General features: G+C 35.7%; 1 protein-coding gene across 2 annotated transcripts in view; it reads right to left on the bottom strand.

The window, feature by feature from the left end:
* The window catches only part of l(2)gd1 (lethal (2) giant discs 1), a 49,547-nt gene that overhangs the window by 8,263 nt on the left and 14,780 nt on the right, over window positions 1-26,504 (bottom strand). For both annotated transcript variants that reach the window (XM_069821541.1, XM_069821542.1), the window contains exons 8-12: window positions 20,802-20,998; window positions 18,834-18,965; window positions 16,859-17,034; window positions 12,743-12,863; window positions 10,681-10,832 (exon numbers count right to left, since the gene is read on the bottom strand). In XM_069821541.1, coding sequence (XP_069677642.1) covers window positions 10,681-10,832; window positions 12,743-12,863; window positions 16,859-17,034; window positions 18,834-18,965; window positions 20,802-20,998 — 778 coding nt within the window. The remainder of the gene's footprint in view (window positions 1-10,680; window positions 10,833-12,742; window positions 12,864-16,858; window positions 17,035-18,833; window positions 18,966-20,801; window positions 20,999-26,504) is intronic.

Raw genomic sequence — 26,504 nt, 5'->3', positions numbered from 1 at the left:
TTGCATACAAACAATTGTTCTTCCCCTACATATATCATCTAGTGAGATGTACTGCCTGACAATATATGTACATATCAGTCAGAACCTCAATCAAAGGTTGTAGTATATACTATAGAGGCCTATTTGATGAACAAATATTTTTAAATGTAGATTTAACTCCATATTTACTGTAATACACACAGTACGTGTGTAATATTTTACACATAAGATTAAAATTCACTTACAACTTAAGAATGTAGAAAACAAAAGTAAATTTGTTTTCCCATCACCTCAACAGGGAACTGTTAACTTCGAAGTCCGGTATAATTTTTTCATGATTTCTTGTCACTTTATATTAATAAGTAATAAATTATTTTCGAGCATAAGCCATGCATGGGTAATCTGCAAACTGTATAAACCGTGCACAGATAATCGAGAGTATGCTGTAGTTTCATCTTGAAGTTATTTCTTGTAGGTCGCTGTGTTAGTGCTAATTTGGTTTTTATGTTGATAAGGTATAAACTTATAAGGAGATTATAAACATCTTAAATCCTTGTAAATTTTATGTGGCTTGACATAATATATGTCCTGTGCCGTGGCATCGTGGTTTAAAGCATCCTGCCTAGGACTCACATTACGGAATGTGGGCTGATTCGAGTCCTGATGGAGGAATAAATTTTCTCATAAAATTTCGGCCAGTGTATGGGACTGGTGCTCACCCAACATTGTGATGTACTTGGGGAGCTATGATATGTAGCGAAATCCGGTTGCAAAAGCCAGCTATAATGGCTGGGAGGACCATTGTGCTAACAACACGATAACTCCATTCTGGTTGAATGATCATCCACTTCTGCTTCGGCATGTGGACGTGAGACCAGCAGCCAGCTAGTCGGTCTGAGCCTTTCATGGGTTGTAGCGCCACGAATTATTATTATTATTATTGTTATTATTATTATTATTATTATTATTATTATTATTATTATTATTATTATTATTGATGTGATATTCAAGACTTTCTCATGGGTTGGGTTGTGATTGTCATGAAGCAGTTCTTGAACGTTATTAAGTCTGCACTGATATAATGCATTGTCATAACACAATGCAAACACACAAGAGACTTTCATGGGAAAAGACACTTTTATCACCAATCAAAACATAAACACAAGACTTGTTAATATGGTTAGTTTCTCATGCTCTCATCTGACATGATCGAATTATTTTGTGTGTTGTAGTTGCCCATTCCATCATTTACCTCTAGAACATCCTATAACATTCAAATGTAACTATGTAGTTCACCTCTAAATAAAATTTAACAATATTAGTGACGAAGCTCTTTAGTGGATTTTGAGGCTTAGCCTATCCAACAAATTTGAGTTATTATACCTAGTAACAGTATAAGTTCGTAATAACAATGTATCGTAACACTTGGTTTCACTCTGATTCTTCCATATGTTAAATTCACTGTTCGCAGTCATTCCAGCATGTTGAGTTCTGTGCAAGAGGCTCGTGGCACAAGCCTCCTCATAGGTAGCGGACACACAAGCTTGTGGGAAGGCTGGGGAAGGGAGAGGCTATCGATTCACTACTACAGCTCCGTAAGAAAGATGGCTTGCCTCAATATGCATATAATACGTCACGCTATATTGGTCTTCTGTGAATGCACTGTTTTGTTGAATGTTGGTTTCATCAAAAGTGTATGTGTGTCTGTTACATACTGATTTTGTGTAAAATGGCTCATACTGAGAGAACATTGAAGTCATTATTTGTTGAATTAAAAGAGAAATCGTTTTCAAGTTGGACATATGAAACAAAATGTGCTTACAAAGATAGGAGATTGACAACACATTTACATATTAAAATAGTGGATGGAGGAAGACAAAATAGAATATTTAAATTCTCATGGTATGAAAAATATTTTTGGCTCTGCGACAGGTAAGTTATATTGTTATACATGTATTCTGTTTGGATGTGAAAATGAATGGTCATCATCTTCTTACGGGGTCCGTGTCACAAAAAAATATTGATAGAAAAGCCAAGAAACTTTCTTTGGTTAGGTTGTCGAAGAACTGAACATGCAATTTCTGAAGAAGCCAAGCTTCAAGCCATCAAACACAATGAAACTGTAAAACAAAACAGATTTGTAATTGAGAGACTTGGTGTAATATGTAGCTAATCAGCGATGTGTGCAATGGAGGGGGAGAGGAACTGCCCACTCTAGACAACGATCAAAGTTGTTTGCTTCTTAGGTAAGCAAGAGCGTGAAGATAAAAGTTCTGACAACAAAGGGAATTATCTAGAATTATTATGGAACTTCTCTCCAGAAAGAACAGTATTATGTGCTCATTTGCATCCAGCTTCAAAGGTATGTCAAGTGCAAATGACTGTACAAATGGAAACGCGTTTTGGAGATGTTGAAAAGGTAAAATGTGTTGAATTCCTAGATCAAAATAGCTTAGGCCTATATATAAAATAAATTTTCTTGTGATGAAATTAAATAACCTTCTGTTCACATATCCATTTTTTCAACAAAGAACGATTAGAAAATGAATTAAAGAATATTTATATAGATGAAGAAAAGCATTTACTCCCTGCAGATCTCCTGAAATTCGTATTAGCAATGGTCTTCAAGCCATCTCTAAAGAGGTAACACGACTTATCTAGTTAGTCTTGGAATTTGCCATTTCTACAGCTTCCTCCAAAAGGAATACCTATGAACACATTGAAAAGGAGTTCAAAAATGATCTTCGTAATTCAATGAAGAATGAAAGATTAAGTTCTCTCAGTACAATCGCCACTGAAAAGAAAGTGGTTAACGACTTGCAATTGATCAGAGTTTCAAGGAACGAACAATTGATATTTTTGCAACCAAGAAGAATCGATGCCTGAACCTGCTGTATAAAAAAATAAGGTAAGGAGATTTTTTTCAGTCTATCCAGTATTTAAATCTTAGTTTCGCCACTGAATAATATGATGATGAAGACTTTTGCATGCATTGTGACTTCAATAGAAAACAAAATTTCCCAATCACATTCGACGGTCAACTAATTCCACAATAATGCAGATTTAATCACAGAGAAAAGGTATATAAACTCGACTAGAAGTAGGGAAACCATGAAACAAACCAGTCAACAGCTTACCTTTCCTTTGTGTCAACTGGTCTTGAATCATTTTGCATGGAAACGTTGCACATACTAGCTGTGTGCAGAAAGAACAATGACTTAGGAATTTCATTTCCGCAGCAGCAATTCTTGATTCTTGTTTTCTTGTTAATGCCCAAAATTCAGAACCATAATTATAGGAACAATGTAACCATCATTATTTCATAAAATTTCAATTGAGTTTCTTTCCTTGTTTTATTTAAAATCCTTCTAATTCTTCCAAATATATAACTAAATTTACTTATTTTTACTGTTAAAATCTCTATTATTTTCAAAAGTAGATACAGTAAAATCTCTCATAACCAGCACCCAATTAACTGGCAATACCAAAACAATGGCACTTTTTCTTGGGCTGCGTTGCCACAGTCTGGACCGTTAGTGTTGCCACATTAGGAAATTGGCACAAACTGCCATGTTCAGTGATATTCGAACCTTAAATTGGTGTATTATTTGTGTTGTGTGATGTGATTTAATAAAGAAAATCCACATAGTTTTTATGTTATTTAGTTATGATTTCACCAAGTGGATGCCGGGGGGAGAATAGCTCCACCACGAGTTCATGCAGAACGTAAGAGGCAATCAAATGAACACCAGATGCCTGGGGGTATAACTGGGCCACCCTGTCTGCGGAGGATATAAATACACGGAACCGGTCGGGGGTTGAGCATGGGATTGACAGCTCTACCTCGTAAAAAACATACCATTATGAAACCCAAAGTAAGAAAAGCTGGACGAATCTTTTGGCAACAGAAACTGGCTACAGGAATTGGAGGACTGTTGCACAGGACAGAGACAGATGGCAATGCCTACTGAGGGAGGCCAGGGCTCATAATGGGTTGTAGTGCAATGATGATGATGAGTTATGATTAAGTGATTGAGAAATAAGCTTCACACAGCTGCAGTTTCAACAGTTGGCATCATAAAATACGAACAGGTAATTTTTTAAAATATTTATTCAATTATTCAGCAAAATTTCGTACACAGAACTACCCTGGTCCCTTTGGTGCTAGATAAGAGAGATTCTACTGTATATATCCTACATACTTAAAAGTATTAACTTGTTCTATTATTTTTCCTTTAATTATTATCTTTGCTTTGGCTGTATCTAGTCCTTCAAAGGTGAAACTTTCACAACGAAATTATTCAGTATAAATAATAAGGTTAAATTAAGTTACAGATTAAATCATGTTTCACGCAAGAGACTCAAAACCAATTAATGTAAAGGAAAGATGTTTTCAATCCACATTAAACACAGAAGTTAATAAACATTATTTTATATTTAAACAATCATTGTAAACACAAATGATAAAAACAAGGCTGATACATTTTAACACACAAAAAAAAAAAAAGTTTCAATTCTGGAACTGTAAGAGTCACTATTATAATATGAATTATACATTGTTTGTTTTATGATGTGCATGTAGGTAATAATAGGTAATGACTACCTCCATTCTTGTGTGTGCAATAATAAGAGACTGTTACTATTACTAAAATGATTAAGAGAATATAAGATAAAAGGAACACCTCAATTACAATACAAACACCAAAAAATAATAATAGGTTAAGCATGCATGGTAAACAAAGAAAAAGCAAAAATTCTCACTGAAAGAATACGAAAACAGACAGGAAAACCTAAAAGACAAGACAGAAAATGTAAGCTTTTATGAAGAGAAATATTCTACTGAGACAATGACAATGTAGCAGATAAAAGTTATTTTCGTAGAACAAAATATTTTTTTTTTATATATATATGTCAGTCTGCTGTAGCAAAATTGAGCCTCACTACAGGCCATGACTTTTTAGGAAAACATTTAAATAAAATAGGAATTCTAGATGACCAAAATTGTCCTCTCAAGAGTTAAAGAGGAGGAAATAACAGCTAGAAGAACATCCTCTGTCCTTTCAATCATCAGTTCCACTAAAGAGAAGTATTGGAAAGCAAGAAAGCTAATGGCTTCATTGCCAAATGCTTGGCATTAAACAACAATTATTACATTATTTACTTTTTCAAGCCGAAATTTTAAACCAGGACTTAAGATGAATTCTTTGGGTTTTGTTGCTATCTATTCCACTTGAAAGAAACAGATAAATAAAACAAGAAAATGTTTAGAAACAACAATAAGAAAATTGCAACAATGTAACCAACAAACTGCAGTAAGTCAAAATAAGTAAGCTTCCGATTTTTAATTGTACAGTACCTATATAAAATTACGAGACATCATATCAATCTATTATCATTATATAATCACTAAAGAAATGAACAAAATAAAAAAATGTGGTAACATACAACTCAGCAAGATACAGATGTGGTAGAATGATAGAGTAGAAAAACTAAACTAAATAAAAGTTAATAAATATGCGAAGTTCAAACAGTCATATTATTCCGAAGACATAATGTGCATTTTTTAAATTCTACAATTTCAAATTCTCATTTTTACTGTTAAAACCATTCAGCATCAATAAAATCATATATCAAATTTCCGTATCTTCTATTATTATTAACAGAATTCCAATCATTGTCAAGATTATTGAATGTTTCTCATATTGCCATAAATAAGAATGTATTAAAACTTTAAGTTCAATTAGTTGAAATTAATTACACTGTTATTTTGCTCATACAAATTTATGATTTAATGACACATATACACAGTCTTAAATCAGATTGTTTACAACATCTCAGGGATGATCGAAGAGGCAAAGAGAAACAGTTTTCAAATATGACAATAATTCGGCAGACATACTGTACCATTTTCCCACTATGGGATACATACAGTTTGGGATGCTTCTGCCATTTAGCTAACTTTTTAACTTAAAGATTAAATTCAATAAATACATATTTCCTTAGATTTATAATTTTTATTTATGATTTCATTTTATTATAAATGATATAATTTATTTTATCAAGTAAAATGTGCCATCTGGGTACCAATAATGTTCTGGTATTCCTAAAAATGCCAAGCATTTTGCGAATAATTGCTGCAGCTACAGTTATATGAACAACCATTTTTTCTACAATACCTATATGAATCTCTTAAACTAGACGTTTCCCACTTCCTCACAAAAATAACGGTGAAACCAGGTGATTAAGATGAATAAAGCACATGTCCAAATGAACGATTTTGGAATGTTACTTTTAGAAAGACCCTGGTATTGATGACAAAGTGTGTAGATGTAACCCAACATGTATGCACTCCTAATAAGAAAACAGCATATGGCCTATCTATCAAACTGTTGTCACAAACGAAAACTGCTCCTCTATAACTCCTGCATTATTCTGGAGTAGTTGTAAATGAACTCAACATCTGCATACAGTACAATCCCTCGTATCCGGCACCCAAATAACCGACAATACCAAAACAACGGCACTTTTGACTAGACCAAAAAAAACTGTAGTCATTCATGCAAAAGGGAAGAGTCGGACAAAGATGTGAGTGGTTTTCATGGATCGCACATGCTGCATATTGTGTTTATTCTTTACATTGTTCAAACGTGAAAACAAAGACAGATAACACCGTTATGTCCCTCAAGTAAATCGGGTAGCATCGGTAAGCTGTCACTTGGGCCTTGCAAACAATGCACAGAGACGATATCTTTAAATTTACCACTTGAACTCACCCATTTCGAAGGGGTGTTGATGAATCTAAATAGGAAAGTGTGAAATTCTCTGTTCCTGCAGTGCATGAAAGTTTCATTTGAGTGATAGATAGTATACATAAACAAACTGACATTAGAGATATGTTAAAGAAGTTCAAATCATCAAGCGTTACTTCATCGTCTTCATAGTTGCGACATTGGCTACACTGCTCTTCAAGTCACATAGCCACCATTTAAAATTGTCATAAGATTACGAAAACTTTGAGAACTTTTTATGCTATGTATTAATATAATTGTCCCGCGCCGTGGCGTCATGGTCTAAGGCATATACCTCGGACTCACGTTATGGAATGAGCGCTGGTTCGAGTCCTCATGGGGAAAGAAATTTTCTCATGAAATTTCGGCCAGTGTATGGGACCGGTGCTAACCCAGCAACGTGATGCACTTGGGGAGCTACGATACGTAGCGAAATCCGGTTACGCAAACCAGCTGTAACGGCTGGGGGGGCTCATCGTGCTAACCACACGATACCTCCATTCTGGTTGGATGATGATCCACCTCTGGTGGCAGCCGGCTGATTGGTCTTGGCCCTTCGTGGGCTGTAGCGCCACGGATTATTATTACTATAATTATTAATTGATGACTATACATTACCATATTCAGTACTAAAAATAAATATTGTACGCATTTCAAAACTTTATTTTTAAATATCTATATGAAAATTACTAAATTTCAACATGGAAAAAAATGTCTGTGCAATATAGTATGTCTTGAGATAATCTATGAACATATTTTCAAATTCTCCAATAAAATCAGTTATTCGGCACTAGCTTTGTCTCACATTTGCCGGATACGAGGAATTCTAATGTATTCTGAAAGAAAAAAAAGTTTAGGTTCTAATTAAAATTGCAAAAAAAAAAAAAAAAATGTAATTGTTTATGCTTTCATCAGTTCTCTTGACACATATCACATATGCTTTGAGAGAGTATGTAAAATTATCATACATTATTTCTTCTCTTCTTAAAAAAAAAAAACTGAAGAACAACTCTGAAAAACATGACTGAATGAAAACAGATGTGTACCAGAAAGGATCGCATTATTACTACGCGGGACTATTAATTTCAATACTGCAATATAGATCTTTACAGCACTTAATTCCGCACATGACCATTTCTTACTAAATGTTCAAATGAAATCTTAAATAATGACAAAGAATTGAGTACTTAGTAAACTATTTTTCTTCCTGTTGTCAGTTTATAACAATATATTATGTGAATATAATTTTCCTAAACAATTAATTTTATTACTCAGACAATGATATTTCAATTTTATCACTTCTGAACAGAATAAAATTTCCATAGAAAAAAAAAATAAAGGATAGGTACAATGTAAACAAAATAATTATTTTAAGGAAAATAAAAACAGGCATAAAGCACGAAGCAAAGTTTGTGCTACTTAAATCATTCCACTCAAAGTATTCAGCTCATGCTCTACACTTCTACATCAGTTATGCTCAAGACAAAATTATCTACGTTAGGACCCAGAAATCCTGCAATCTAATAAGACAACCAAGGAAGAGTTCACAACATGAATGAAATATCTGTTGATGTGTTCTTGATTGGATGGATGGGTATTTTGAAAATAAAGTCTGATTTAATGTTAAAAATAAAAGGGATTTTCAGAACCATTATCCACTGATTGGTAAAATTGGCTCCTGATACTTTTAAAACTATTACTACAATTGCTTTTAAATTTCCTTGTTACCAATGATTATTATGTTACAGCCTCTGAGTAGGTGCAACATTACATGAATGGCTAGGCATAGTTTTCCAACTTGGACATCAGGTGCAAAGATAATGTTTGGAAAAGCTCTTGTAGAGTACTCACATTACCCTTCCTGCATTTCAACATTCCTGCAGTAACAAATGACAATGGATTACAAACGGAGCATGGGAGAACCCATATGCACTTTGACCACTAATAATTCAGGCCCACTGTGCTATAGCCAAGCAACACTCAAAACATAGCGCTTCCATTGTCGACTTGCGCATGACGCCATTGTTCTACATGACTTAATCCCTGCTCCAGTCTGACCAGTAGAAGGAATTGGTTTCTGCGCACTTTTAAATATATATTGTCGAGTTACATTTCCCCATTTTTTATTTTTTATGTGGATGATAAATGGCCGGTAAATTTTACCTAGGATACTCTCATTCATGGAGAGGGTTCATTTATGTGCCATAAATCCGCAACATGGGCCTTTGAGTTCTACTTCATTGCAGAAGAAAGTCATACAATGTTGCTCTTAAAAATTAATTATCCTTGGTCAGGTTTAAATATGTGAACCTGGAATCCAAGGGCGCCAGCAGGATCCAATCTCAGTGGTAGCAAAATGGTCAGAAAATTGGAGGAAATGGATGGACGAGGAGAGCGAAAAATGAACCTCAAAAATGAACCTGAAAAATAGCCAGTGCTGAAATCTAAATTATCTTGTGCACGCATTCATAGTTTAAAACACTCACTTTTGTTTAATTGTTTACTGAGGGTTTGAGGAAACATGTATCGAACACGTAGAGAGAAATAAAAAAAAAACACATAAAAAATAAAAATCTCAGTGGTAACAATAATTGCTACCACTGGCTAACCCTGTGGGTGGCCTTGCTGGAACCCTGTGTCAATAATGATGATGATAATGACGATAATAATAATAATAATAATAACAATAATAATAATAATAATAATAATAATAATAATAATAATCATGCACATTTTGCATACTTCATCTTCGTTGCTGATGTCATAGTTGCCAGATTGTGCTAAAGAAATGTATGATAGATAAGGTACTTTCCTGTTGCTTTCTATATCTGATGATGATGATGATGATGATGATGATTATTATTATTAAATAAGCCTAAGGACCAAATGCTGAAAATTACCCAGCATTTACTCGAGAGGTTGAGCAAAAAACCCCGGAAAAACCAGACAACCTGTCTTAACCAGGATTTTGTTCTGGGCTCATGAGTTTCGCAGTCAGGCATGATGACCACTACTCCAAGCAGTGAATTATATTTTACATCTAAGATGGCAAAGCGATGTACAATTTTGGCACATTGCTCCTAAAAAAAGAATGTTTTAGTCAAAGCAAATCAAACAGCTGTCAATGGATAAAATGATAGTCGGTGGATAAGATGATGGCCTCAAACTCACGAAGTTAAGAGTATGATTCTCGAAGACAATATAGTATCTTGAGCTTTCTATGGTTTTCCTCAGTCTTTGAAAAGAATTGGATACTGCCTTCAAATAGTCCCTGTACATCTTCTTCTGAAATCTCTTTACACATTCTGTCTCTGATCTAACCTCACTCACCATACTTCTACCACTGCTAGCACCATCCCTACTACCACCATCAAGCATCACCCATGTATTTTCACTTGTACTGAATAACCTCTCATCATTATATAAAATAGTAATGATATTTAATAATTTAGTGAGTTAAGTACAACCCATTTCCAATCCATCACACAACAAAAAGCAAGCTGCATATTTCATTCAAATTATGAAACATAGTAACAAGAAGAAAAAGGATTAAATAAGAATAGAAACAAGCATCCAACTTATTATTCATATCTTACCTCTCTTCTCCATGAAAGAGAAATGTATACCATAATGCACATATCAGGAAACTAAATTAATTCTTTTCTTATGTATAAACTAATTTTGCTTTAGGAAAAGATAAGAGATGCTAACTTACCTCTTTGTATATTATATTGTACTTTATTAATGTGGAATTCAGTTAATATTCCACTGCTTAGACCAGTCCAGTAAGTGCCAATGATGAATAATTTTATGATGGTTACTTTAAAAAATAATACAAATATAAAACTGGCAAAAAGTAAGTTTCAGAAAGCCTGAACAAATCAAGGTAAGCATGAAGTAGCTTAGCACTCACCCACGTGACCAAACCTCCAGCTTAATTCCTTGTCTCTTGAAAACTCGCTGGCACGCACGAGAGTTCCGGTGGATTGTAAGATTGAATGTAGCATTATATTCTGGGTTGTTTGTGTCTTTCACTAGACCAGTTCGGTCCTTTGGAGGATCTTCCTATACAGAACAAAGACAGTTATGTAGTACCACAATTCAAAATTAGAATAGTATCTAACTTTTCTGCCATTACAGACAGACAAAACGCCCATCACAGCCACACAGTTAATTTAACTGCTAGAGCATAAACTTTCCACGCTCGAGACAGTGAGAAGGCCATTTAGGTGAGCAGAACTTAATCAAGATAGACAATCCTCACTGTTAAAATTGTAATAGGTAAATGTTCCTGAATGGCATCAGATTTATTTCTTATTTTCGCACCCAGGCATAAAACAAAAATAAAGATCAAGCTCAAATTTAACAATTGAAATTTAAACAGACTGTGCACAACAATAAGACAAGCTGCGGGTGCAATAATTTCTCTGGAGAAATTATAAATCAGATATAGGCCTAACAATAAATAAAGAAATGAGGTTTTTTTAATACTAATGGCAGGCACTTAACTACTGTATTTGTCATTCACCCATATGAAGCCAGTTGTGTAGACCAATTTACCAACAGGGTTGTTGCCCAGGGTGTACCATAGGAGGTTGGTCTACGAGATGACAGAGATTTGTTGGGATCCCACAAGGGAACCGGAGCTCCTGTGTTATCTGAATCATGGGCTTGCCCAAGTCATATATATATCGACTATATCAGGGATCGAACCTGAGTCCACAGAGTTATGAATCCAGCAAGAAATGAGTAAAATAAGCTGGTAATGTTCTGAAACAAGTTTTAGCTCAACTTTCAATAGGGGAAACTCGGTTAATTTTGCAGTACGGGTAATTCCACAGTAGTGTATATATGAATTTACTGCAGCTTTACAATAGCGTGAACATAAGTTTTGAGAGGCTGTCAACAGGAGGCATGTCCTCTGCAGTGCTATAGAAAAAATCAAAGATATTGGTCGACACTTCTGTCGGCAATACAGTGAAACATCGGAAGTTGGCTGTTTTTCGTGTTTTGCTGCACAGCTGTGAAGAAAGTGAGCATTGTTACATATAAATTTTCCTTTTATGTTACTTTCATAATGTATTTCATAATTATTTACTACTGCGGAATTAACCAAGTCCTATTGTGGATTTATCCGCACTGTTGCGGAATTACCCGAGTTGTTGTTTCAACTGTAATGTACGTAAAACTAAATATATTTGCATTTAAATAGGTCTCTTTATCTCATTTGGTAATGAAAGGTTTCGTCCATGTCTACATACCTTGATAATATTTTTCAATAAACATTTTGATAAAAATATGATAGATTTACTTCTTAATATTGTGGAATTAGCTGAGTCTCCCCTATTTGTCTTATGTAGGGTAGAAACAAGAGAAGGCAGTAGCCCATGTAAGCCCCTTCACAGATGCCGCCCCTGCTGAAGAACCAAGTTTATATCCCAGCAAGTCTGGACAAAGACAATGTTGGGACAGGTTTCTTATGGGTACTCCCGTTTCTCCTGTCATCACCTTATCATTTCTCCATCCATTACTATTATTCAAATGAAATATATGACAACGTACAGTAGAGAAATTAAAAGAATGGACAAGGATGTGATTGCACTCAGTGGAGGAGGGGGGGGGGGGGCGAGCGGGGGAGAAGGAAAGTCAAGCAAAAGAAATCATGGCAAAACAATAGTTTCGTTTTTTCTCTGGTGTACCAGAGGAAGGGGGGAGGGGGGGGGGTTTAAAAAAAATAAATAAAAAATTAGATTTTACTATACATCAAACCAATGCGAGTTTATCAACCAAATGATTAACCTATTATTGAAAAATAGTTTGGAAGGGGACCTGTGGAAGGTTAGAGATGCTTGGTGTTTGGGGCCGAAAGGCTAAAAAGTGGAAATAATAATTAATTAATAAAAAAATAAAACTTTCTAATCATTATGGTGAACTGTCCTGGATTAGTGGTCCATGAGCAATGAGTCTATACTTACACTGGGGTAAGGAAACTCGAACTTCACGTATGTGTCCACGTCCTTGGGGTTTGCAACATTGTAATTGATTCCTTGCACTATTGTAAGCTCCAGGTCGTTGTCAGTCAAATCAGTGCAGCACCTGGTGTCAAGAACAGTAAATATAATAAACAGGAATATTTATTATTAATTACCTTCGTAAAAATAAGTAATTAAAAAAGTTTTCGTTTGAAACAAACTAGTTTTATAAGATCAGTAAAAAAAATTGCAGCTAGCAAAATCTTAACAATAACATATTTAAAGTAATATTTTCATAATTTTACTCTTTTTTTTTATTTTATTTTTTTTCTTCCCGATGGCTCATTTCTTCTGCCATTTCCACAATAAATGAATGCAGCCATGTATAAGGTGTTTAGGACCACGGAGGTAGAGTTCCATGTTTTCTTGACATCAGCACCATGCTCTGACCACCATTTACCCCACAAGGAAGACCTGTAGTTGATTGCACCATGCTCTGACCAACATTAACCCCCCCCCTCTCAAAAAAAGACCTGAAGTTGATTGAACCTCAGGGCTATTGTGAAAGTTTTGACGAGAAAATCCCGTCACCACCTGGAATTGACCCTGGGATCTTCCAATAACTATTATTCTACCAACTGAGCTACCAGGCCACCATATAAATTGTAAAATCTGAAAACTGATGCTGAAAATTCTGCATATACTACACTACCATGTTTAATATCTTAAGCCAAGATCATAAAACTTGCACATAACATAAAAAAACAAATTGGCAATAACACCGAAATCTTGAAGATTCAAAACGAATTTCCCTTAAAAGTAAAAGTACCTTCACAGGTCTCTAGAGGTAAGACATGAATTAAATAAAACTCGTCATAAATATTTCGACATAACTTTCCAATAACTATTACTATGCTCGTTTTGACTATTCAAATTCCCAGCATTAGACTTTCTAAAATTCTTAGACAACCATTCTTCGGAAGAAAAGCAGGGAGAAAGGGAAGATTCACATGTGGTAGATTTATAATGTTTTCTCCAGCAATGTTCCGTTCTTGTCAGAACTTCTGTCCCTACAGCCCTGAATAGCCACTGAAATCTATGATGCTCAAATCAGGAAAAAATAAATATTATTTTAGTATTGCTGCAAAGGCTCTGAGTATTTCTACAACATGGTTCAAAGAAGCGGAACTGAAGTAACAGAGTCAGGCAATCTGGGTTCTGTTGCACAATCATTTACAAATTAATAATATTAGTAAATTTACTTGTGACTTGTAATTTGTACAATATTTCTACTGCATAATGCTACAAAAATAGTAGTAAAAATACTAATATCATTAGTAAATTTTACAAGCTCTTGTTTCGTAATTGAAGCTAATATTACTAGCTATTAGTGATTTTTTTCTACATGATTCCATTCACCCATTATTACAGATTATAGTGAGGTTAGTTTGCTTGCAGTCAATAATAGTGAACTAAATCATGATTAATTATTATCTATATAGATGAAGACTTACCAGGGCCTCCTCCTAGACGATAGAAAGTGTATAACTATATAATATTCATAGAAGTCTTATTTCTTATATACCATTTGGACACCAAGCATCTCTCAATATGTCCAATATTTGTTCTATGGTATAGTTCCAATTGATTTTCCATACTCACATATTTGTTACCAACCATTTTGTCAACTTTAATTAATGCATCGCTAAATCAGCCAAATAACATTGATTCGTTTTACATTTAATTTTGTTTAATATGCACAATTTTTGTTTTCGCTGCTCTTCTGTTTTTCCCCATTGCAAAAAAAATTAGACACAATACTGTTTATTTTTTTATTTACGCGGTGTTTACACTCACTGTCGTCGAAATTATTATAGTTGTCATCATGGTTATCATGGCACTGGTACACACAGTTATAGTCCAAGTGGTTGTGACATGCTTATGGTTCTCTGACAAGCTTGTATTTTGTAAATTTTTTCTAGCAAAAATCATTAATAATATTGGTAAACTGACGGGTATTATGCAACAGAAATTATTATTAGTAATTTGTAACTTATAAATTTATTCTAATGATATTAGTAATATCATGCAACAGGGCCAGAAGTGTATAAAAGCTAAAATGTGTACTTAGAGGTACCCTCGTATGATCTAACTGAACATGTTCATCATATATGTTTTGCATTTCACTGAATCAAAACACAATACATAGATTTCAGTTTAGCTCCAGCTCTGAGAGAGACTATAATTTTCTGGACAAAATGTCAGGTCAAAACAAAAACCCGAAAGTGGTAATAAAGAAAGAAGAGATCAGTGCTGCTCATCGGAGTGACTACTACCACAGAGGAATTGGAGATTACGAATAAAGCTCTCCACCGGTGATCTCCGATACTACCATAGGTGGAACAGGGGACATACGGAGGGATGTGGGGGTTCGGAGCAAAGCGACAGCTTAAGGATGACTGGCACGTACGGACTGACGGTAGTTGTGAGTGGAATAAAATGGCACCAACTCGAATATCCGTCGCATGGAAATTCTTTAATTTAGTTGAAGGTAATAATAAAGTCGCACACTGTAAACTTTGTGGACGAATTTACTCTAAGGGTGGTGGAACTTCGAATTTGTTAGACCATTTGAAACGATCGCACAATCGCAAACTTGATGAAAACAATTACGCAAAACATTTGATACGATTTCTTTTTAAATTGTTTTAGTGCTATTTTTCCCAAAGGTTCACAGTCTATGAAAAAGTCTTGAAATTTCTCTAAAACGTAACTTTCGAGGCAATAAAAAACAAATGAAATATTTACAAGACGACTTGAGTTATATTTTACTGTTTAGACAACTTGAGTTATATTTTACTGTTTGGATTAAAATATTTCTGAATGAAACTAAAGAAACATCTGGTAATAATATAATTACAATATCCTTAAGTTGATATCCACTTATATTTTATTACAGAGCAAGAGTGGCGCGTTTTAGAAGAGGCAGTTCAAATACTGACACCCTTTAACACAATAATCACAATCCTGTCTGGTGAAGAATCTGAATACATTATGTTGGACAGTAAACTTTATCCCATTGATAGCCCACGTTTCTTTTGTTTCATTCTGAAGCTCCCTTAATATATTTTACGTTAACTAAACCGATTAGAATAATAATTGACAAACCCTGTTTGCGATTAAATGAGAGTTTCTAGGAGAATTAAAGTATAAATGTTTACATTAGCTACTGAAAAGCTTTACTTCTGCGTTAGTTTTGCAGTTAGATTGAATGTTATTAATTTGATCAATGACATAAAACTAATACGGCTTTCCACATATACTATGAATTTCAAAACTAGAAAAAAAAACTGTTAGCTAACGTAGCACTTTAAGCAACACAAAAAAAAAAGAGCCAAAGAAAGAGAGAGAGATTAACATAAAAGAGATATTAAACAACAACAAATTAGAACTTATTTTAAAAGATACGCGGACATCAGCGGACTCGAATCACTACCTGATCCGATTAAAGGAATGCTCAGCGGAAAGTGTATGTCTGCGCCATAGCACATATACAACCTGCGTGGCATCAATCGGAGGTAACCGGAGGTCTCCGGTTGAAAGCGCGCAAACAACCGCTCCGGAGAAAACCTAATCATAAGCAGCACTAGAAGAGATAGTGAGAAGAATATGGAAGTGGTGTGTAATAAGGGACCAACACTGACACAAAAATCTGAAAATTAAACACTGAAAGAAAAATAAATATTGCTGAAAATATCTGGCCAACAGATATTGAAAATTTAGTGAACACAGAACAATATAAGGGTGGGCTAGAAGCACTTGGATCAGCCACTGAGACTGTTGCAATATTGTCTAGTTAATGAAACATGCTATCTCTCTGTAGCGAAACCTTTTTATGTTTTTTTAAGTGCACAAAATGTGCAGTATGAGTCAGAGAGAGAGAGAGAGCAGCTCCTATCTTCAGCCTCTGTCACTCTTGCTGTGTCTCTCTGACAAAAATGCGTCTCAGGCAGCATTCAATTGGCTTATCCCATGTTCAGAGTTGTTTTGTGTATACTATACCAACCCTACAGCTTCATTAGTGTTTCTAGACGTGCATAAAAATAGTACAAGACGTACTGTACGATTGAGAAGCTCCTCGTCTCATAGTGAAACTTAGGTAATGGTTCACTTCGTTTGTGAGCACAGCGCACAGCATCCAAGTCTTTCTTTGAGTTCAAGGCGAGGTGCTCAAATCGATTTGCACTTGCCACATCCCCAATAGCTTTGAAGTGGTCGCGTGTAGTGAGGCACATCTGCAATATGGTAAAGCAACTGTTTTAGTTCCAAAGCATACAGATTTCAGTGACATGAGATATTCATGATGTTCAATATGGTGCGAGAATTTTGGGTATTTGCGCTATATCAGAGATGCAGAAACATTCAACATTTTTAAGCTACATATCAGCTCCATCATCAGGGAATGCAAGGGAAGCTATCTGTTGGATCTGTTATCAAGAGTGAAGAATAGCTCTTGATAACGGATCCTTGCCTTCCCTGATGATAGAGCTAATATGTGGATCCAAAATGTTGAATGTTTGTGCATCTACAACACAGTACAAGAATCAAAGATTTTATACCATGTAAAAATTTATTTTCCATCAATTTCAACTTGCTACTAAAACATTAAGTCCACTGTAATCTACAACTAGGGTTCCTTTTAACAAATGACGGGTACTTCTTTTATTTTTACTTGGTTATTTAACGACGTTGTATCAACTACGAGGTTATTTAGTGTTGCTGGAATTGGTGATAGCAAAATGATATTTGGCGAGATGAGGTCGAGGATTCGCCAGAGATTACCTGACATTTGCCTTACTGCTGGGAAAACCTCGGAAAAAACCCAACCAGATAATCAGCCCAAGCGGAAATCAAACCCGTGGCCGAGCACAACTCCAGATCAGCAGGCAAGCGCCTTAGCCGACTGAACTACGTCGGTGGCTGACTGGTACTTGATTGGTGTTTATTATATACAGACGCCTATGGACAGTAGACAGAATTAAGGTGTGGTCATATACAGTTACTTACTTACTTATGTCTTTTAAGGAACCTGAAGGTTCATTACCGCCCTCACATAAGCCTGCCATCAGTCCCTATCCTGAGCAAGATTAATCCAGTCTCTACCACCATACCCCACCTCCCTCAAATCCATTTTTATATTATCTTCCCATCTAAGTCTCGGCCTTCCCTATGGTCTTTTTCCCTCTGGCCTCCCAACTAACATTCTATATGCATTTCTGGATTTGCTCATACATGCCACATGCCCTGCCCAATTCAAACGTCTGGTCATATACAGTATAAAAAAACTGTTAATACATATAAATAAACGAAAATCCATTAAATCGTTTAGAAGAAAGACTGTGCACAGAAAGAAATAGTAATAATGAAAAGCACTCTTTAGTATCAGAGATATTAAAAAAAAATCGAAATCATTTATAATGTTTGTTTTTCATAGATCCCTTAAACACTGGATTCTTTGGAAACTTATTGCATCACATTTTTCTACTTCTTTTCCTGCTTTGACCATCAGAGGTCTATGAAGTCTCACGAGATGTGCTACAGGGACATCCGCAATCTCAAAATGATAGTCCATGAAGACGTCTACAGGACTTGCAAACAAGGCTACTTCGTAGTGTGAGAACAGGGGGCTGGTAATTTTGTTCCAATCAGAGTTCTTTTACTTGTCGTAGATCTTCGACAGAGGACCTCTAGCTTTACTTTCTTTCCAAAATAAGTCATTATAAAGATCTGTATTTCTCCTTAACAAATGAACATGCTGAACCAGGTTTTAAACCAGACTACCTCACATTCAATGGTAAGCAAATGACTCAATGGAAATGTGTATTTCCAACAAAGCCTCGAAATATATTTTCTTTCATGACATTATTTTCTCTATAAAATCATATATGTTAAAGCATAGTGAGTATATTTAATAATAGCACTATCAAATTAAGAAGAATATTGTGTAGTAAACAAATCTCACATGCAAAGATATACAAATTCAGTCGTATCTTCTTGGATAATGATCCAAAAAGTAAACAAACACATGAAATACCTTGGCTTGTTTCAAAAGATCTTCTTCTAGCTTATCGAAAATTTCAGCATCACTGCCAGGCACACAATCATCGATAGTTATGAAGTCGAAGTCAGACTCAAGGACCACTTTAGTGTCAGGAGGGATAGGCACCTGCAAACACATTTACATTCCAGAAGTGAATCTATGCAGCTATGACGGAACTCAACACACAAAATAAATTTGATACAGGAATTTACAGAGCAGCATAATAAAACAAGCACTTATAATTAGTAAACATTTCATGGTTTAATTAAATTTGACTTCAATTGAAGAAAAAACCTCATATATGAAGAAAATGTCTCAATGCATAAAGCACAGTATCACAATATACTCAATAATTATTAAAATAAACATTTTAAAGAACTTAAAATGAATAGTATGTATGAGAGGCAGTCAAATGAAAACAGGTCACCATGCGTATATTTCATGCCGGGTAAGTTGGTACCACGGGAATGTGACTGCTGAACTGACATTTGGTGGCGACTCGTGAAAACACAGTTACAACCTCTGCTTACACACTAGTCATTCAATTATTGTGCTGGAAGTGGTTAGAGATACATGTGTTCGTCCAACATCACTAATGGAGGCAGGTAAAGAAGAACAGCGAGGTGTAGTGCGATTTTTGACTGCTGAAGGAGTAGGAGGACGAGAAATCCATCATCGCATGTCTGCTGTTTAGGGTGAACACAGCATGTCATGTTCGCGTGTACTGGAATGGCACAAGAGATTCCGAGAGTAACATGCGTCACTGCAAGGCGATGCTCGCCCAGGACAGGCTCATCATGCCATCACTCCCACTATTATCGCTGAGGTTGATAGTCTTATATGGGGAAATCGACAGATCACTGTGGAAGAACTTCGTCGTTTGGTGGGAATAAGTCATGGTTCTGTCACGTCATTGTGACGAAGCACTTGCATTAGAAAAATCTGCGAGCAATGGGTTCCACATCAGTTGACAGAGGAACAAAACACAAACAGAATGGCTGCTTCACTTGGTCACTTGCAACGATATCACGAGGAAGAGTATGCATTTCTGTCCCATATTGTCACTGGGGATGAACCATTTGTCACTATTTTGAACCGGAGAGCAAATGGCATAGCCAACAATGGAAACACATGGATTCTCTCCCACCAAAAAGCCCAAAGCAATACACACAAGTTCTGGTAAAATCACGTTGACATTCTTCTTCGATTCTAGGGGTCCTCTACTTGTTGAATTTCTCGAGCATGGGCCACAATCAATGCACAGCGTTATGAAGAAACTTTACAGAAACTGAGACGTGCCATTAAGTCAAGATGCTCTGGAATGCTATCACACGGCATTATCCTTCTTCATGATAATGTCCGCCCACATATTGCCAACTCTGTGAGGAATACAATTCAGAGATTTGGTTGGGAAATGCTTCAACATTCCCCCTACAGCCCCCATGTGATTTTCACATTTTTGAAGAGTTGAAGAAAGACATTCGTGGACTTCGTTTTGCATCGGACGAAGACGTGTGTGACTGGGTAAAGAACTGGTTCGGTAGATAGCCCACAAGCTTTTTCAAGAATGGGATTGATCATCTTGTCTAGCAGTGGGATAAATGTATAAACAGTTTTGGAGATTACTTTTGAGGTAATAAATGAATCACTATTTGTTAAAAGGGCGGAAGTCCAAAAATACAAATTTTACAGGAGAGACAAAAAACTGTCCAGAACATTCGCACTTTTAACATAAATTATATGCATTTTAACCATTTTTACTGGTTTTTTTTAAGTTCTTTTAGCATAAATTGATGCGTCTATGGTAAGAGAACACATTTCAATAAAAAAATGAATTTTGAAAAAATGTGACTTCCGCCCTTTTGACAAACAGCGATTCAAATGTTCTACTATACTTTTTGGTATCTAACCCATTTTCAATTTATTGCCTCTCATATAACAGGAATTAAATAAAAGATTTACCGTAGTCATGTCCACAGGCAAACCGCTATGGGATGCTTCAATAAGAGGATCAAACCCTTTAGCTAGCCTCAGATATTCCTTGGCTTGGTTCACTTCACCCTTACGTTTGGCTTGCAATGCAGCTTCTTTGAATTCCTTCTGGCGTGCAATCAGAAAAGTTAGCTGCTTCTCCTGGCGAGACTGAGGAGTCTTCCGCACTGTAAACAAATGCAGTATTATAAACAATGCATGGAACTGGTCATAAAATAAAATAGTGCCATGGAAAAAACATTATTTTTCTCTATACATTTTTAGTATAATGTTTAATTCTCTGATCAGACAATAAATTTATTGTTACTCCTCAGGGGCGGCTTTCGAAAAGGGGCTGCGGAGCTGCAGCACCCCCAGACATTTGTGGCTCTTGTCTCGTTTTATGTTGTGAAATACATTTATAATACAGTCTCTATTTAGCGACTCGATTTTTTTTAAATTTCGCTCTCATTGACATGCACGCAATCGTTAGTGAAGTCACTTCCTCCCCTGGTGCTGCCAGAGCGAAGCCAGAGACAAGGACTATGGGTGAAGCAACTTCCTCCCCTGGAGCTGCCAGTCTCGTCTCGGATGCTTTGTGTGTTAGTTTTACCCCACCCCCTGCTGCCCCTGGTCACGAATACAGAGTTTCCAGGAGCTGCAAAATTTGCAGCAGGTTGTCAGTAGCGCGCAGTTTTAAATACATTTTCTTTAATGTTGTGAGTATAACAAGTGCAACAATGTTCAATTATGTACAATATTCACAGACTATTCAGTTCAATACCTTAACAGGAGAAATGCGAAATTAAGCGCCCATCAGTTGAATCTCATAATGGAAAGAGCCGCTAAACAAAATACAAAGGCTCGCATATTTTTTGGTGATTTATCCAGCATTCCTGCTTTCTTCTCTCGATCTCCACTCAGTCTGTATTAGATTAATGTGTTTCAAAGACAATTCCATCAGCTGGGGCAACAAGATGGAGTTTTAAAATAAGAACAGTAAATGTTGTTAATGAGAAGAAGGAGCCATAACTAGAATGTTTTCAAACCAAATGGAATCTGAAACATCTAACATCACCACAATAAATAAGGCAAGCATCCTGTTGCGTGATCTTGAAGATCCTGAATTCAATTTCTGGCTTAGTTTTTTTCATTTATTGATGTATCATGTAGATATATTATATAACCAACTACAACATCGCCAGTTAAATATTTATAAGGTCCAAATCTGCATATAAAAAAATTAAATTATGGTTTATTTAACGACACTCGCAACTGCAGGAGTTATATCAGCGTCGCTGGTGTGCTGGAATTTTGTATCACAGGATTCTTTTAAATGCCAGTAAATTTACTGACATGAGCCTGTCTCATTTAAACACACTTAAATGCCATCGACCTGGGCCGGTATCGAACCCGCAACCGACTATGCTATCAAGGCCGACTCTGCATATCAAACTTTGTTAATGTCATACAGACAATACGGAACAGTGCAAAGTTGAGCAGCGAGATCTGTGAAAATTAAAACCTAAAAACCATCGTAAGGTCGAAGGGATTCAGACAAGGGTTGCGGCAGCCAAGGAAGTGTGTGACCTCATTATCACACAAGCTAACACCCGATTCCAGTTCATAGATCATCTGATATCATCTTCTCTTCTGTGTCAAGAAAAATTTGAATGTTACATACAAAAGCTCATTTCCTGAAAATGACCTAAGTGTATGTATGAAGCTTTTTCTAATGTTCGATAAAGACAAACTGAAAACGTAACTCACTGTGTTGTATCAGAGACAAGAATTCAGAAATATTAGTGACGCAATCAAACTCTTGCAGTTTCTTCTATCTGAGAACTTGCAGGCCTCATTTTCAGAAGTTGTGAAACTACTACGCATAGCTATCACCATGCCAATGACAATTTACGAACCAGAACGTTGCTTTTCGTGCTTGAAAAGAGTGAAATCCTATCTTAGAAATACGAATAGAGAAGAGAGACTGACTGTATTAGCTATGATTTCCATTGTAAAGACTATCTTAAACGACATATCGGATTTTAATAAGAAGATGATTCAAAAGTTTGCAACCTACAAGACAAGGCGCATGGAACTAATCTTTAAATAAGGTAAGTTGCATGGTTTATTTTTGTATGCAGCCCTCCTGAATTCAATACCCACGAGCCGCCACTGTTACTCCTGTGTATTAATTTATTAAATAAAATTTACCTCTGATGTTGCAAGGGGAGTGAAGTGCATTCTGTAATATCTCCTACCTAAATCCCATACAAAACTCCAAACATTTGTGAATCGTTTACATAACATATTGGGGGTATGGTGGCCAAATGTCATTTCCAACACATTACTTTGGAAGAAGACGCAACAGAAGCCCACTGATCTGGATATAAAAATAAGAAAATGGTGCTGGATTGGACACATCCTGAGACGCCCAGAAGCAAATATTGCTAAAGAAGCACTCGAATGAAATCCTCAGGCTAGCTACAGAAGAGGAAGATCCAGGATAACGTGGCGGTGGTCTGTTGAAGAAGAAGCCCGAAATCTAGGAAAGAGCTGGAGAGAAGTGAAGGCCCTGGCCGCAAATAGGTCAAAATGGCGCTCTTTTGTTGTGGCCCTATGCTCCCCATAGGGAGACACAGGACACTGTATATATGTATAAATCCCATACTAAACTATGTATGTATAAATCCCATACTAAATCTTCTCTGTTTTACTAACGAGGCTATGGGGATCAAGACATGGCAGTATAACCATTCCATCTTATACTGAGCAAATGTGGTATACATTAGCTTGTCCAGAAGCTGTGAAGTGGCAGTCCCACTACTGGACTTCCTCCTTCTTGCTAGCAACCAGTCGGAGGGAAACAAGTCTAAAAATAGATTTAACCAGATGGATTTATCACAGGACGATCTATGCATGAAGAAGGATACGAAATGGAAAAAAAGAAAATTAACTGACACCATCATGTCAAGCATATGCCTAAAACAAGGATCCCTCGAGCAGTCTTGAATTACAGACCAGAAGGAGAAAGGTCACTAGGACATCCTGTGAAGAGATGGAAAGAAAATTTTGTAGACAAACAGTTCTTTTTAGGACTGACGACGACGATGATTAATCTCTGATTGAGAACCTGCTGATATGTACATCTATTACCAGACAGTAAATCTCATTTGATAATGTGTCAGAGGAAGAACAATTGTTTTTGTTTGTATACATCTGAAGTCCGGTTAATGTAATATGTACCAGTTAGCGATGAATGCAATGGACGGAGAAAGAAGCTGACTACCCTACCCCATTATCTCCTGGTTTAGTTGCTCCATGAGTGATACCTTTGGACAGTTAACTAAACAAACAAATGAAATTAAAGAATGTCATGAAAAAAACATTCTTTTTCTCTATACATTAAGGCCGTGCCTTTAAACAGTAATTTTACAGAAATTTTTATTACAGGAATATTTTAAACACTAGAAGGACTACATTACAGTTGCGAACTATTTTCTGTAAGAAGTAAGAGAGATTAGGAAATTTATAAATTTTCAATTAGACTATCAACAACCTTTTACATAAAAGACTGGCACAATAAAGTTGTACGTTACAATTATAACTGCGTAATATTATAATTTACAATATGTACAAAGAACACATTTTGTCAAGAGAGATTTTAATGTATGACATTTAAGTATACCTTCACATCCATTACATGTAATCTAACAAAAAAACTGTTAATGAGGTCATGTCGAAATCTTTCATCAAACTGAATCCATTGTTAGAGCTCCACTGCTAGCTAATTTTCAGATTCAGTTTCATTCTTCACACGGTCGATAACTTTGTTCTAGTGGTCTGGCACACTGTGAACTGTGCATGCACAATACTGATCTTTGCTTTTGTTTGTTATAGAGCATGAGAACCAGAGACTGTAACTCTGATATTCTCTAACATGTTACTGTTCCCAGCAGGAGTGAAGGGAGGCACCAGCTGTTTGTAATATTCCGATTCTTTATTTTTTAATTATAATTGCCAGTTGCTGTTGCATTTATATATGGACGTTCATTCAGTGTTATACTGTTACAGCAAAATGCGTTGTGCACAATGTATAACTGTGCACATGCGATCGAATTCATAAAGGAACATAAACTTTGTGTAACAATGTTATTTTAATGTGTGGTGTAATACTTGATTTGAGTGGAGGAAAAAAGATCCCTTAGAAAAACATGTTAAAATTGTATAACCTATCACGTTAAAAACATTATTCTTTTTGTTTTCGTGTTTTTTTGGAACATAATTAAAACCATTTAGTTTTTTTAACTAAACTACATTATTGATCAATTACGTCCATTACCATTATAGAGCAATTCCACGAAAATGTCATACTGAGGTGAATTTCTTGAAATTGATGTAGGAGTATATTTTTGTTGAAGAAATATGTTTCTTTATACTTTAAATCGCCTTATTTCGTAAGATAATGTTTAAAATACTCTTTCTTTTAGTCTATAACTTGCTTCAGATCTTGTCATATTCCAAATGCTTAAAAAAACATGTATAGATACTTATGTTTCGTGTCACAATTTGGACACGTAAATTTGTTTTATTTCGAGCTGTCTTTTTTTTTGTATACTATATTTTGGTCTTTCCTTGAAGTAAATATGAAATTAGTTGAAGTATCCTAAGATCCTAAATTACTTAAAATCATTATAATTATTTGTACTGTAAGTTACAGTCAGTCCATCACAAGAAACATACAAAAACTCTTCCACACAGCACAATAATTGACAGATTAAAATTTCCTTTGGTATTCTGCGTTATTACTACACGACCAATAAAAAAGTATTAGAACATTTTCTTCTGAAGTGATTTCGTTTTCCGCAGCGGCATTGTGAGTGACTGACATGTCGCGCTCTCAGCTGTTATGTTGTTCATTCTCACAGTGTGCTTAGTTACTTGGAAGGCCTTGGTGAAGTTATACGTGAACTGGTGTTAAGTGTGCAGTAATTACACCTGAAAAAAGCAAAATGAGATTCAGGCAGCTCATTGGAGCAATAAGCAGGTCTCAATATTTACTGCTGTTGCTTGGTTTAGACAGGAAGTTGACAGGGAAGTTCAGAATAAATCCTCTGCATTAGTGTCAGATTATGTAGCACATGACAAATAGGCTATGCAGTGAATGTTTGTCTACGAAAAGTGTTTTCGGAAATTTTGGCGATTCTTCCGAACATTGAGGTGGTAAAAATATTTTCAGATAAAGCAGCGAGTCATTTTAAACAGAAGTAAACATTGAACAATGTGACATTGCTCGCTCGCATATTTGGATTTAACGTAGAATGGAACTTCTTTCGGTCACATCATGGCAAAGGGGCTGTGGATGTGATTGGAGGCCAAGTAAAAAGGATGGCATGTATGCCTGCGAAATCGGGGAATAAGATACAAAGCACTACAGAATTTTGTAACATTGTGAGCAATAAAAACATCCAAATTATTGTTAAGGAGGTAGTACAGATTGAGATAGATTAAGGAAAAAAGTATCTCGAAAAACGATTTGAACATCTTGCACCTATTCCGGCATCTCATGGAGTTCATTACATGAAAGTGATATATCCCTATGTTGTAGAATATGTACAACTGTCTTGTGAACAGTCAGTGCAAAAGGTCCACAGGTTCCGTGTGTGAAAAGAAACTAAAGTTTGTTCAGATAAC

This window comes from Periplaneta americana, chromosome 3 (genome assembly GCF_040183065.1).
Source record: "Periplaneta americana isolate PAMFEO1 chromosome 3, P.americana_PAMFEO1_priV1, whole genome shotgun sequence".
In the NCBI taxonomy this organism is placed as follows: domain Eukaryota; kingdom Metazoa; phylum Arthropoda; class Insecta; order Blattodea; family Blattidae; genus Periplaneta; species Periplaneta americana.
This window is presented reverse-complemented; position numbering and strand designations above follow the sequence as displayed.